This window comes from Amyelois transitella, chromosome 4, assembly GCF_032362555.1.
Source record: "Amyelois transitella isolate CPQ chromosome 4, ilAmyTran1.1, whole genome shotgun sequence".
In the NCBI taxonomy this organism is placed as follows: Eukaryota; Metazoa; Arthropoda; class Insecta; order Lepidoptera; family Pyralidae; genus Amyelois; species Amyelois transitella.
Window position 1 is genome coordinate 9,980,999 of NC_083507.1, and position 16,223 is coordinate 9,997,221.

At 33.8% G+C, this 16,223-nt stretch overlaps 1 protein-coding gene across 1 annotated transcript in view; it reads right to left on the reverse strand.

The window, feature by feature from the left end:
- Positions 1-12,523: 12,523 nt before the first annotated feature.
- Positions 12,524-16,223, reverse strand: part of LOC106140700 (alpha-1D adrenergic receptor) — a 34,023-nt gene continuing 30,323 nt past the window's right edge. Inside the window, exon 9 of the mRNA XM_060954378.1 lies at positions 12,524-12,713. Within this exon, the coding sequence (XP_060810361.1) occupies positions 12,524-12,713 (190 nt within the window). The remainder of the gene's footprint in view (positions 12,714-16,223) is intronic.

Genomic DNA, 16,223 nt, shown 5'->3' on the forward strand with positions numbered 1-16,223 from the left:
TAAAATATTAAAGGTAAGTAACATACTGTTGCGCTTCGACACAATCCGAGTGTTTCATGAAGTAATAATAACTTTGCTTGCTGAAAATAAAAAATATATACATATATTAATGATAATTTAAATATTTCCAGGTTTATTTGAATTTAATTAATTATCTTCTGGAAAGGATAACAGGTGATCAAGTTATTTTAACATTGACCAATTGTTTCAGAGTTTTCAACTCTCTTTCCTTCTCATATTAAACCTGACTCCTGACTGAAGATTAGCCAATATTATATATTGACATTTAATTTTGAAATCCTTGAGAATAATGACTACTTAATTATGTAACAAAATTCTATTGAGTATATCGATAAATAATTTTTGTGTAGTGCTGCGCGGTTCTCCGCACTTTAGAATCAGGTCACTCCTTATCTTTACCTTCCGATCCTAAAGATGAACCCAGAAAAGAACAAATCAGAAAAGAAAATATTTACCTCACGACATAGTAACACTGTATGCACAAATTGTGAATGTCCAAAAAGAAAGAGATGAACACTATAGGGTTTATCTTTCTGTCGATGAGTTTAACAAGTTTTGTTAATTGTACGTAGTGTTCATGTATTTTACGCCAGTCTATGTATAATAATCTATTAAAACCCTGTGAAGAATTAATAATTATAATTAACAGTCAATATGGGCAATATAAATGAATAAATTTGTAAGAATAAATACTTATTTTATATTATTTAGCTGGCCCAAATACCAAATATGTTTTGTTCTTTTTTATTTTATTATAAAGTATTTTACTTATGCTTTCTTGTGAATGTATATTCCAGACTAGCTGTTGGTCGTCGTGACATCGTTTGCCGTAAAATGAATCTTTCACAATCTCTATACAAAAAAGTTTACGCTTTTACTGCTCCTTCGGAGGGATGGGTGGAAAGTTTTTGGGACCAGTTTTCAAGTTGAAGCAAGCCTGACATATTTGAGAAAACCGCATTCAAATCGTAGCTATAGTTTTCGCGAGATGCAAGTACAAACAAACAGACAGTCAAGAATTCTAAAAATATAATTTCATGCTTCTGTTTGTTTAGTTAAGGGGAAGTGTAGCGGCCGTTCATAGACAAACAGACTCTTTGAATTGACATTTTAGATGACCAAAACCGACTGACAGACTGAGGAAAAAAAGGACGATCATAACTAAGACTAAGACGACAATAAGACGACGCCATGAACAGCCAAAATTCTGTTTTATTCAGACACGACCTAACAGACCCTCGGCCCGTTCAGGAAGCAACATGAGTCAGTTAAAATTTAATTTGTAATTCATGGGCGTTATGATTCGATGCCGACACTAAATGGTTGCATGTCCGATATAATATCAAACCTTCATTTATCTAATCCTAACCAAAGACTTATTTTTCTTGGTAAGTATTTATAAATTACCTTTTGCCCGTCTGATATAATATCGTTCAGATTTTCAAACCTGTTCTCGAGATACGCGCTGCAAGCTATCATGAGAACATTGTTCAGCGTCGGTAATATAGCTGATTGGAACCTCACAATCTGAAATCATACTCACATTCTTACTGATAAAATTAATAATTAATAATAAAAAATAATAAAAGATAATTTTAACTTTTACGGAAGCGAAGTAGCAGGTCAGAAGCGTTTGTGTTTTATGCTTACCTGTAAAATGATACTTAAGAAATAACTGAAGTCAACATGGCGGAATATGGCGATAAATTTAATGTAAAAATATCGGTGTGATTTAGTGTTGCCATCTTGCGGGGTACAATTGACGGCCAAGTGGTAAATGTACATTGTATTTAGCGCGAATTGAACTGAAAAATAGGAGGATCTTCTGTAATTGATTGCCTTTATTGCACTATTTAATTGTTCGCCTCGAACTAAGATCTCGCGAACACCTTAATTTTATACAAAATTGTGAATATCTCATGAACAACTTAACTTTGATGCCCTATTGATAAATCCTATATATAGTTTAATGAAAATCACACGGTTAGATAGTTATAGCGTCATACATACAAAAAATGTGATTTGTTCGTTCGGTCAACTAGTTGCTTCACGCGAACTTAAGCCTACATACCTTTAAAATTTCACCAAAATCAGACCACCGGATCGAAAGTTAGCATTAATTACCTATCTGGTAATAAAAAATAAAACATAGGACATGTATAATGATGGTGGTCTGGTAATAAAAAATAAAACATAGTGTATGAAAGCTGGTTTACTTCCCACGCAGGTTGCAAATAAGCCTAGGTGATCTTTTAGGCGATGGTCTTATAATTCTCTAAGTGAAGTAGCTTTCACACATTACGGTATTATTAAGGTATTTTTTCGTTACCAGATCGCTATGAAATCTCTATGTAGGTAAGTCTGTTCGAAGGTAACTTTACAGCTTGTGATAAATGTGATGAAATCCTGTTTTACATGTAATTTTTTTTTTCTCAGTAGTCAAATAAAAGCTGGTTGGTTTGATGAACACGTTAATCATCATAGTGAAATATTTCTTAATGGATGTCTAATTAAAAATATGGCGATGAATTGATCAATGTCGATCTAATATACTTAAATATTTACTTACCAAATATGCCGACACACCCCACAATCACTAATGTACGTATATTTTTAACAACGGCTATATTTTTCCTGACAGGTGGCAACTTTCGTTCAATTGACACGACTCTTTGGTATAATAACTTGAAATCCTTGCCAAGTTTCAGCATTAGCAATGAAGTTATAAGTCCACACGTATTGTTCACAGTTAGCGCTGCAAAGGAATATTATATTTTATTCTAAATAATACAGGGTGACTTTTAATTCAACTGCATAAATTTAACTGTTAAGTGTACTCATCTAAAGGATATTTAAAAACTTTAAAAGAAAAATATCGGTTCATATTTCAGAAAGTACGAAAAAAAATAAAAGTATCAAAATCCACGATCCTAAATACGTCATATCACCCCGGCCGGCGGAAAAGCGTCGCGTAAGATTCAGGAGCTCAACGACACAATTCATTCAGCTGAGCGATCATGACAACTCTGTACTTTACTTGATCTTTATACTAGATAGATATTAATAAATACCTAAACAACGATCTCGTCATGCAAGGTGTACTTATATGAGAAATTTTATTTTTCAAATCATATGGCACTATTTTGTAGCGGTTCATTGAAAAAAGTTTGTGTTTTCCCTCACCGTAAGAGTATCGGTTAGTATTCAAACTAATGTACATTGTGTATTCATACAAAGATACAAAAAGGAAAGACACAAACAGACAAGGTAACAAATTACATGAATAAAATACTTACAGATAGCAGGATAACTCAAGCCGATGTAAATTGAGTCGTAACAGTATATACCTGATGTGAAGACTTGCAGAATTAAGATCGGTATGTTTATGAATATCATGTATGGAGTGGCCCACTTAAAGGCGAATCTTAAAAAAAACGCTAACGCTTATCAAACAACATTAAAACATAATTAATAAATAAATATTTAATATACGCCTACCCCTCCGGGAAAGAGGCGTGATTTTATGTATGTATATAATTGCTATAGAGAAACTGAAAATTGAAATAAATCTTTATATTAAAAAAGTAAGTTCATAAAAAAAAGTCCGTAACATACATATAATCACGTCTCATATTCCTTGCGGGGTAGACAGAGCCAACAGTCTTAAAAATACTGAAAGGCCACGTTCGGCTGTACGGGTAAATGATGGAATTGAGATTCAAATAGTGACAGGTTTCTAGCCCGTCGCCTATGATGAATCCTAATTAGCCTTTTCCTTAGTCGCTTTTTGCGACATCCATGGGAAAGATATGGAGTGGTCCTATTCTTAACTGCCTGGAACCACACGGTTTTGGCACACTAAACATTCAGTGTTTTTATATTTGAAATAACTGTAGTGTTATAATATTATTAAGTCTATTCTTTTCATTGATTTTATAAGAGATGACTTTAGCATAAAACTCTTAACTTTGTGCGATAAATATTTACAAGGCATGTATGATAAAACAATCTAGTATTTGTATTTTTGAAAAAATATTAATTTGATTTTTGAGAGGAAGAGATATAAAACTGACTTGTTCTCATTATCCTTCTTCTTCAATGAAACAGGGAATACGAAAAAATATCTGTAACACAATAAAGGCCATTTGATACAACTGAAGAAGTTGCCACTGTCATTTGTTTCAGATTTATTCACGTGTCGAGACCGAGCCACCACCTTCCCTTTAAACAACATATTTTGATGTGTGATTATTGTTTTTCTTAGGTTATCGATCTATGTAAACATATATATAAACAACATCATATTGCTTGTTTCTATACCAAACAGCTATTTTTTTCATTCATTCATATAATCACGTCTATATCCCTTGCGGTGTAGACAGACCTCTTATAACATGTAAAATTAGTCCAAATAAAAATTGTCATTATCCAATCAATTTTAAAATTATCTCTCATCTCTCTTACTAGCGAAGTTTTACTCCTAGGAGATGAGATCAATGCTACCTCACCTTGGTACTGATCGTTTGCCAAGTACCTTTAGGGTGCGGTCCGCTCATATAACATGTACAATGAATTTCAGTTCCATCATTAAGTCTTATAGCTAGAACTTGAGCTTTCAGTCTTTTTGAGACCGTAGCCTCTGTCTGTCCCTGAGGCGTTCCCTGAAAGAGATAAATATATTATTAAAAGTTTATATGGTAACTGTCATGCTGTTTTAAGCGAACCCTAAGACGCTGATAATGAAGTTGAGATGTATGCTGTGACGAAAGAATTGACAAATTAAAAAAAAAAAATGAGTGTCTAAAAACCTTAATGAACATGAACCTGTGGGCAACTGCTAGTATTATAAAATACAATAACGTTGTGACCCTTCAACTGGAAATTCATGCCTTTAAGGAAATGTTTATTTAAACATACGGGTTCGATTTATTATGTATTATTTATAATAATATTTTGATTTATGCCGTGAAACTAAAGAAAATGTACCAATCTATCTCTTTTCCGAAAATATCGTTACAATCGTAATTTATGGAAAAAAACAAAAAGCTAAAGAAAAACTTTGTACATGCAGACATTACTTATTTGTAAAGAAATTTCTTCCAATAGGTTCCCGACAAGAAAAAATAATGGCGTTCGGCTTGTTTACTTAATAATAAAAAAAAGAGAACTGCATCCAAACGATATCCTCCCTTTTAAAACCTTCGGTTAATTTTCTTAAAAACTTTCTCCAAAATGAACCGAAGACTTTCCTGAAAACCGCATCAAAATCGGTTCAGCGAAACGCTAGATAATCGCGGACAAACATACAATACTACAAACCATCTTTTTTGGAACGCGGTAATTGAAATTAGTTTTACGCGCAGAGCGTAGCCGCGTTTTGATCTAGTTTTATAAAGGTGCCTTTCGCTAAGTCGGATACCTAATCATGAGTTGAGTATGTTACTTTAGAGTTTTAACAATATGAATGTAAATACGATAGTTAGAAACTTATAATTGCCGAGCTAAGGATCGATGTTGCATATTTCAACTCGCTTCATTATACAACAAGCGTTGAACTTTCAAGCACTTTAATGAAGAAAAATAAGTAATACTCTTTCAGTTTTCTTAGTTAAATTCAACGTTGCCGAGTTATTAACCGTTGTTTTTTAAAGCGTTAAAGACTGATAATGATGATAGCTTGCCTGGGTAGGTAGAGTCGGATGCAAACAGAGAATATTAACAAATTAATTTTCATAAATTAGTTTTTTTCGACTCGACTCTAAATAAAATTCGTAAGCATGTTTTTTTAAAGTACATTATGATAATTTTAGAAACATACTCAGAAATTTATTGTTATACAAACTTATCTGAAATTGAATGAGACGGTGCATTTTAGAAAAGATTTAAACTGCTTCTCACTAGTGCCCTGTGCCGTGTGGTTCCCGGCACCAATAGAAAAAAAGGATAGGGCCACTCCATCTCTTTGTTATGGATGTCGTAAAAGGTGACTAAGGGTTAGGCTTATAAACTTAGGATTTTTCTTTTAGGCGACGGGTTTGCAACCTGTCACTATATGAATCTCAATCACCTGTCTACTCTGTCTACCCCGCGAGGGATATAGACTTGATTATATGTGTGTATGTATGTACTACTCACGAGATTTATGTATGTTTTAGTATGAATATGGACAGTAATTCTAATGTAATTAAAAAGTTTAGTGGATAGACATCTGAAAATAAATTTATTATTGTTTAATTATCCAAATCATAAACTATATTATTCCATAATCGCATCGCATAAACAGAAGCCTGTATCTAACGCAACCGAATGAATTATCTTACACATGTAATTCGTACATGCACATGTGAAATGTGTTAAGGTTCGACTGGCAGCGAATGCCTTGTGGCATTAAGTCAAACTTGTACATTTTACGTGCATAAAGTGCCGTGTGGTTCTCGGCACCAATAAATCAAAAAGAATAGGACCACTCCGTTTTGTTTCCATGGATGTCGTAAAAGACCACTAAGGGATAGGCTTTTAAACTTGGATTCTTCTTTTATTCGACGGGTTAGCAACTTGTCTCTACATGAATCTCAATCAGCTGAACTTTTCAAGACTGCTGGCTCTGTCTTCTCCGCAAGGGATATAGACGTGATCATATTTATGTATGTAAGTTGAAATAAATAAATAAGTGATTCCCCCGTAGTCCACACAAATATTACCACCTGAAGATATATTCGTACCTTTAAAGCAATTTCCAAGGTGCTATCTAACATCAAAGTGACGTAAACAAGTGAGAACCGAAACTGTTATTACTTTTTTCCGTGTTTCCCCCCTTTCTTTTTGAAGTAAAACAGGTGTTTACATTCCACGACTGAAAGTTTGACACTAAATATTGAAATGGCTTTGATATTCTGACGGCCTATTTGGCGTAGTAGTAGTGTTCCTGTTTTTACATAACTGTTCCCGGGTTCGATTTCTGGTGAGTAATTAAAAGACTTCTATTGAAATAAGTAGAACTTTGTACTACAATTACTGTATTCAATGCTCATGTGCATAATTTTGTGTACATAAATAAGACTTTTAAGACCAATAGACCAATCTTTTTAGTGCTTTTTGAAGTCGATTTTAATAATATTTTTTATGTATGTTTTGTAGCAAATAAAAGGTCTATCTTACAATCAATCAGATACTACGAGATACTAAGTAACGAAACAGATTGATTGATCGATTGAATGATACATTATGCAATGAATGAGTCATAATACAGTTGTTACATTTGTTTTAAGCACTTAACATTCAGCCGCCGTTGGAAAATAGAGCATTGAAGACTGAACTGACTGACTGAAGCGAACTGAAAGAACTATACCCCAACAATGCCTAACTGGGTTGTCAGGTATAAAGACAACTCGTAAATTAGGTTAATAGCACTCGGGCACCAGCGAGTGGAGTGGTAATTAGTAGGAGCATTAATGCAGTGCAAGGAGCTTAGAACCGTATGGTGTTGGCAAAACTACGATGAGGTAAGGTAAAATATTATGTGTATACCGGCAACTTAGGTAAGGCAAGCGTTGTGGAGGTCAGACGGGAGTCGTTTGTTAAAACCTGACTTACTTTTTGCAGGATTGTGGTCACAGGTGAAACCCAGGTTCCTCTTTAGGGAGGTAAGTAATAATGACGTGGATATAAAAATAAAACTATTCTATCTTTGTAAAATTGATACTATAAATTCATAAGGATTAATCCGCGTATATAAGCTTTGACCTTCATACTACTCGTTGAGGTTTGTAAGTTGTGTTTTTTTTTATTAATAAGGTATTCGTTATTAAGATATATGAGTATTTCAGTTCAAAGCATTAAACTTATAACTTGATCCTGACATTTGCAATTGAGAATATAATGTATTTTGCCGAGTGATGATCGAATTTCGTAGCAGTGCTACGAGTTTGCTACGAAATGTGTAGCATGCTTGTAGCAATTAATAGCGACTAATCTTGCGGTTTTCCACTTTTTAAGTACCTAGTCATAGAAAAGAGCTTAAAGTTATTCATGATAGTCAGACGAATAGAAATGATTAATAAAGTGTCATAAAAGTATCAATTTTACAGCACAAATACAAATATATAGGTAGCACAATTGGCGAACTTAATGCTAGAAGCATTACCTACCATTGGGTCTGACAGAGAACTTTATGTGGGGTCAAACTAAATTAATATATTAATACCTACACAAAATATAAAATTAAATAAATTTAATAATCATACAGTAAATAAACAATATAAATAAATAAATAAATAAGCGCAGCGATTACCGAAATGAGTGAAAAGGCTTATAGGTACTAAATACCCTCGCGACTCAAGAGAAACCTCTTAACCCATGATTTGAAACTAGAACGACTTGGGGATGTCCTGATGGACTCTGGTATTTTTCTGAAACTCCATTCACTAACAAGCTTCTTGATACAATGCTGTCCCTGAAATCTAATTGGCGTACTGAGCTGCAACTATATTGAAAGGTTAAGATGGAAGGTCAGCTTATATTTGCATTATTGCATTATGTACTGTGTAAGGCTACGTCCAGCTATGTGGCTTAATGATGGAATTGAGATTCAAATAGTGACAACTTGCTGACCCATCGCTGAATCCCAAGTTACATAAGCCTTTGCTTAGTCGTCTTTTGCGACATCTATGGAAAAGATATGGAGTGGCTCTATTTTAAAATGCTGGGAACCACACGGATTTTTGTATATAATCAATAGTAATCCACTTTTCCAGTTCTATTGCATCAGTATTCATACGAGCTGTTGCAATGTTATTTTGTTCCCGGAACTTATTAGAATGAGAGCGATAAAAGTTCTGGGATAAACCTGTTATCCCTTTGTTTAGGCGTGGTTCAAGTTAAAGACGGGCGCGATTCGGTATTAAAATATTGTATTTATTGCTTATTTGGTTTAATTATATATTAAAACTCTTGAAAGAGGCCCACTATCTGGTGGTGAATTGATGATGGAAGAAAAAAAAATATATTACTCCCCATAATGATCATCATTTGATCGCTCAATTTAATGTACCTTGATCAAATCAGGAACGTCCTGGCGAAAGTTCAGGTCAAGAGTACCCGAAACCAACGAGCTTGCATAAAAAAAGTTATCGTATTAAGTGGATCTGCTTACGCCTCCGGGAATAAGGCGTGATTAAATAAATAAATATAAATATATGCAGGATAAATTATACATAATAAGTCAGCCTTGAAAAAAGTTCGAAACTTGTGTTACAAGATACTAATTCAACGATACTTTATGTTATAATAAATTCTTACACAGATAAACATCCAAGACCCTGACCAACCAGAGAAAGTTTGTATCTTATCATGCCCTGGCCGGGTTTCGAACCCGGGATCTCCAGTGTCACAAAGCGTATTACCGCTGCACCACGGAGGCGGTGGTTTTATGTATTTATATGTTGACCCTATTTTTTACAGTCTCAAAGTATTTGGCGCAAATTATTGTGAATTGGATCACAAAAACAAGAACAGACAACGTCATATATCTTACACAATAAGGCAAAAAGTAGCAATGTTTCTGTTCCGTATACCTTTTCATTTATATTGTAATGCAATTTTATTTCTTGATCGCCTATTTTCGCAATATGAAAGGAAAGGTAACTAAATACGTAACCATGATACGATTCGGTAGTCACGGAGGTCATTAGGCAGTCTTATTCCTCCTGGTTTAAGTCCCCGTTACATCCTCACCGCTCTGGATAGAAGCTCAGGGTACACCTTTTTACCATGATTCTAGATTTGGTGAGTAAGGTTTTTATACGAAGCGACTACCATCTGACTTCCGCAACCTTTGCAGGGGAACCTAACCCATCTCCGACCGTTCAGTGTTTAAAACGTTTTTCCTCACCTTAAGAGTATTGGTTAGCCCACAAATGTACAAGAAACAAGAAAGCCATCAGTACGAGTATGTTTCCTCTTCTCGGGTCGAAGAAAATGCATAGATATTTTTCTTTTAAAGCTCTTTGCAAAAGTTGATAAATCTCGAAAGACTTCACTCTCACATTGAATATGTATTTTTACACATTTCGATGAATTTGCGGAAGTTGTATTTAAGCGGTGACAGAGTTCTCAGTTAAAGCTTTCAAAGTCTTTTGAAGTATTATAAAGTAGGAATTCCGAGAAAATGCAACATAAAACAAACAAAATCTGAAAAACAATTTTAATTTAAAATCCACGAATCCCGATGTAGCGAAGATGTGAATACACTTTCTGGTAAATTTCTGGTAAATTTTTAATACGAAATAAAAAAATAAACACTATGAAATTTGCAAATATTTTTCCGGATCGGGAATCGAATTTCCCGAACTGGCTTTTTGACACTCGATATTGAGAATAAAATTAATTCATTTTATACTGATGCTAAAATACATTTATACCTGTACCTAACTCTTAATAAAACAATTATTTAATAATTCAAAATATTCTTTATTCTAAAAACATTTATACATACACAAAATAATTATAATTGAACATTTTTATGGATATCTATTGGATGATATACTATTTACAGATTATATTTAATACAACACACGTATTTTATTATTTACAACAATTTAAATACTCGTCATTAATGAAGTTATAAATCTACTCACAATTCTATTTCAGAATGTATCTATATGTACAGTCAAAATTGTTATTAAATATACTCGTACCTACATGGCTGTCGAAATTTTATTCGAAACCAACAATCATATTTATAAAGTTGATGTTGAAAACAAAGAAATTACAAAAAGCTTATTATTTTAATTGTAAGTAATTTTTAGCATAGGTCGTTTTTGATAAAAAAATATTTTTGTACTTTACTTTTTTGAATTTACTATATTGTTTAAAAATGAAAATAATTTTTACACAATAATGATTTGATATATAATACCGTCTATACTTGGCAAGAAATAAATAATTCGAGTGAATTGTAGCTTAAAAGTATTTTTAATATATGCAAACGTTTAAGTCACGTTTTTAAGCATTTTCCTATTTTTTTAATCGCTTAAAATCACGGGTGCAAGATGAGCAACTAAAATTCGCTGAAGTTCACTTCATTTCTTATAGGTAATTTACACACCATAAGCATCTTCTTTCATCAACACAAATTTCAATGAAATTGACAACTGATTTCCACTTTCTAAACGTTTACTGGTACAGAATACCGCCTTTTACGACATAGGAAAGGGATGGAGTGGTCCTATTTTTTCCATTGGTGCCGAGAACCACACGGCACAAATAAAACAATTATATTTATCTGTAACTTACAGAACTGGTGACAATAAAGGCCAAATATCTTGTTAAACATTGGTCATTTTGTGAAATGCTGTTTAGAGCAAACAAAGTGTACAAACAAGAATTATTTGGCAACGCTTCGTCAGCATAAAAAACCTCGTGTGGTGTGGTGATTTGCCAACAAAGAAAAGTTAAGGGAGACGGACGTGACCCAAATTCTAAGGTTGTTCTTCCACAAAAAAATAAAAATAAATACATGATGACACGTTATTTTGAGGTTTAAAATATGCCATATAAGCCTCAGTCTCAGACAACAAACAAACAACCACACTTATCTTGTGTTTCCGCCGACATACTGCAGAATATTAGCTTTACCCAATTAATTTCGTGATATTACTCTTTAGTGTTCTTTCATTTATAAATCCTTATCTTACAGATGTCATTTGGCACATACATACATACATGTAATCACGTCCATATCCCTTGCGGGGTAGACAGAGCCAACAGTCTTGAAAAGACTAATAGACCACGGTCAGCTTTTTGGCTTGATAATAGAATTGAGATTCAAATAGTGACTAGGTTAGCTAGCCCATCGCCTAAAAAAAGATCTCAAGTTTGTAAGCCTATCCCTTAGTCGCCTTTTACGACATCCATGGGAAAGAGATGGAGTGGTCCTATTCTTTTTTCTATTGGTACCGGGAACCACACGGCACACATTTGGCACAATAATATCAAACGAAGTTAAATTAATATTGTTCAAATTATACTTACATTGTATTGTCTGATAAGTCCTTAATTTACGATGACAAAAATACTTAAACAAGTTAGGATAGGTTTTCTACATATTCACAATTTTCACACCCTGATCAAGTTGATAGAAACTACACATTGAAAACGTTACAAAAAGTTTGTGCCTGAGTAACAGACAACATTTACATTCCTTATAATAAAACACAGTATAGTCTTTTTGATTTAAAGAAAATTAATTAAAAAGCGGAATGTGTAACTATTATAATTGATTAAGAAAAAGTTTGTAAAGGAATTCTGCGTCTTGATTATTCGAAAATATAATAACATAATTTTTATTACAACTTTGTTATTGTAATAAAAATTAAGTGCTTTTAAAAAACAATATCTATATTATTTAAATAAAATGATGGAATTGTGAAAAATTTCGATTTCTAATTATTTTTTATACAAAAGTTTTTCTTAAAAGTTGCTGCAGCATTATCGATAGTGACACTTAATACCGCACATTGTAGTCCATTGGTTGTTCCATAAGGACAGTCTCCGTCGTCTCTTGTCCCACAGGAGTCGATGTATGCATGCCCGATGGCCGCAAGGATATGGCTAAAGGTAGGGCCGACCTGGCGCAGAGCTGCGATGCGCCGCGAGTGGATCCGGCTGAACGGTAGCGGGTGCAGCGGCCGCGTCTGTCAGGAGAAATCTTTAGGTTAAACATACATACATACATATGGTCACGTCTATATCCCTTGCGGGGTAGACAGAGCCAACAGTCTTGAAAAAACTGAATGGCCACGTTCAGCTATTTGGCTTAACGATAGAATTGAGATTCAACTAGTGACATGTTGCTAGCCCATCGCCTAAAAAAGAATCCCAAGTTTGTAAGCCTATCCCATAGTCGCCTTTTACGACATCCATGGGAAAGAGATGGAGTGGTCCTATTCTTTTTTGTATTGGTGCCGGGAATCACACGGCACTTAGGTTAAAATAATACGTAAGATTGTTTAAAGAAGGTCGGTAGATATATTAGTTATTCCTAACGGGTTAAAGTGAGGCAGTTATTTCAAAAGTTGGTTGAATGGTTATATTAGCAAGCGAGGGTTTCAGTTGACTTTTAGCTTTTTCTCTATCATCGTTAAAAGTTGCAGACTTCACCGCTATACTTCAAAGATTGGAGTCTTTTATCTCCTATATTAGGTTCTCTTGACAGTCTATTCTATATCTGTGCAAAATCTCGTAAAAATCGGTCCAATAATTTTTGAGACAATTTGATTAAATCAAAAATACATAAACATAACATTTTCTCTTTATAATATTACTTTCGACAAATATATTTCACGAGAATCACACATATTCTTTCCATTGGAGGATTTAACCTATGAATGTAAAAACAAGCGAATTTTCAATGCAAAGAGTAACGAGAATAACACTTATCATTTCCATCGGAGGTTAAAACGATTATTGCGTAACCAGCAAATTTTCAATGCAAAGAGTTTTGGATAATGTCGTATGTCAACAGCTGTCAGGGGGGACGGAAGCCAGTCCAAGGTTACATGCTGCAGGTTTGGACACTAGCCAGACTACATCGATTGCTCTCCAAATCTCAAAGGTATAAGAAGCTTCCTTGTAAATTTGTATTACCCTTTTGAGATTTGAGGACAATCCATTCTTTTTAGTGTGTATTTGATTTCGCCATCCCTTATGTTTGCTACATTATGAATTAATGAATTACTTTTAATGCATATACGAAATTGAACTAAAGGTAACATTAATTAAGAAACTGCATTAAAGAAATAAAGTGTAAAAAACCTTCTATAAAACTTTATATATGACGCCGTATTTTTAATCTTTATTGGTGCAAAAAGAAAAATAAATGAAACGAAAATTAGTTATTTTTAATAAATAAGTGGCTTATATACAGGATTACCTAAAAAAAGGGTAATTATTTTATCACTTTATGTCTATATTATCTTGAAAATGTTGCCTGGAAGAGATTGCATGTAGCGGTTAAGCCGAGTTTTGTTCATCACGTAATTTTATATGTTTATTTGTTTTTAGCTATATTTATACACTAATATTAAAAAAAAAAAATTGTGTACATTCATTCTTTTGCTTGTCTGGGCTAATCTTCGGAAATAATGAACCGATTTTCAGAATTCTATCACTGTTTAAACGTTACTAGTACGGGTGAAGCCGTGGCAGGCAGTTAGTTTGTTAAAAGAATTTATTCATGATTAATAATTTAACATTATTTGTGTTTTCGAATATGGCGTAAACTCTTTCCAAAAACTGGAGAATTTAAGTACTTATGTATGTTCTTTTTTTTAAACATTGTAAAAGAAATAGCAACCAGTATTTAATACCAAACTGCCAGTCGTAATGAAATTACGCGGTCTCAATGTGTACTAATCAACGCTTTGGCTATACAGGTATTGTTAAATTCAAAGTATCCTCATTCGAAACACGTATTCCTAACGTTATGTAGACCTTATTCCCAATGATTACGGTTGAAAATAGTTAGGTGAAATCGCCATTTGGCTCATCGGTTTTCTAATGGGGTTGTTTCGCTCCAGTTTATAACGTTGCTCTTAGAGTGTAAATACACCAAATAGGTTACACTTTAAAGTTTTCTAACTTAAGCAATTGGGACATGGAAGCAGGTGGAAATCTTCTTGTGCAAAATGATATGCAATAAATAAATTGAAATTCTTTTTTTTTGCAATCTGGGCATAGGCGTCAAAGATAAAGTTTCAAAAAGGAAGTATTTTGTATTATTATATCCTATTAAACTTTTAAAAGCAGATTTGACAGGTCCGCGCGCATCGGAATCTCTTCAATTTTGTTATGATGTGTATTCACGACAATATCATGACGGCCTCCATGGCGCAGCGGTAGTAGGCTTGCCTATGACACCGGAGGTTTTCCCGACCCGGGTTCGAATCCCGGCCAGGGCATGATGAGAAAAGAACTTTTTCTGATTGACCTGGATCTTGGATGTCTATCTATATAAGTATTAGATTCGAAAAGGCCGAAGAGCCACTTTCAGGTGGCTTAATGAATTAAGATTCCGATAGGTTTTAATGGAATTATACGATATATCTTAACTGACTACGGCCATTAAAACGCAACTAAAAGGAAAGGCTAAAAATTCCGGATCGGAACGGAATTTTTAGCCTTTCCTGTTATCATCCATAGTCCAGTAGTCTCTGTCTACCTCGCAGGGGATATAGACGTGACTAATGGTATGTATGTATGACCACGACCAATAAGGCAGCATTTTCACGTGTACCTGGTTGCCTCCACCACAGTGCGGTTCTATCTATACCAGCGAGATCTAAACTTTTCTGAGCACCCACTGTACATAATAACACTAGTACATTCAGCTTATACTGCCAAAGCTGCTTACATAATAACGATATGTATGTATACGTCTTTCGCCGCCCCTTCCCGCTGTAAGGTTAATATCCGCGAGGATATAATGTTCGCGAGATTAAGGAAATGTTAACTGGCTTTACCTTGGGAGATCATAATGGGAAATGTGTTCATTTTAAAAGATCCTTATAAATATAATACTCGTACGTCAGCAGACTTACGTATTCAACTCGATATATATATATATATATATATATATATCAATACGTTACACGTAGTCATTTTAAGGTTCCTTTACAAGGGAACAATTCTAGCTGTTGCTCGCGACTTTGTCCGCCTTAAATCTTTATAAATTACCTATTATTCTAATGTGCAATCTATATTTCTGCAGTTTATGAAAAATCGTTCCTTAGTTACAGTAATGAACAAACACACATTGTTTGGAAAATATGCAACCTTTTTGTTTGTTGTTTTGTTGTTGGCCACAAAAGAAAAGATATTACGAAAAAGAACGAAAATAAAAAAGTGACGATCGTCAGATGAATTTAAGAGCAAAATTTACGTATGATTGTATTTTAATATTTAAAAAAGTACAAGTTAAATGTTATGTATATAGTTGAGAAAATTGAATACAGTACAGGGAAAGTGAAGTTTTAGTTGTTTCGTTAATACAGTTCCACGTAAAATGCCGTTTACCAAAGACTAAGTGAACACACATACAATTTTTCGCATTTACAATATTAGTAGGAAGCATTTTAAGATTTCCTTCTAAGCTGCTAAATGCAAATAGCCGTGCAATAAACTAATCGGCTAAAAGCTAATTATTC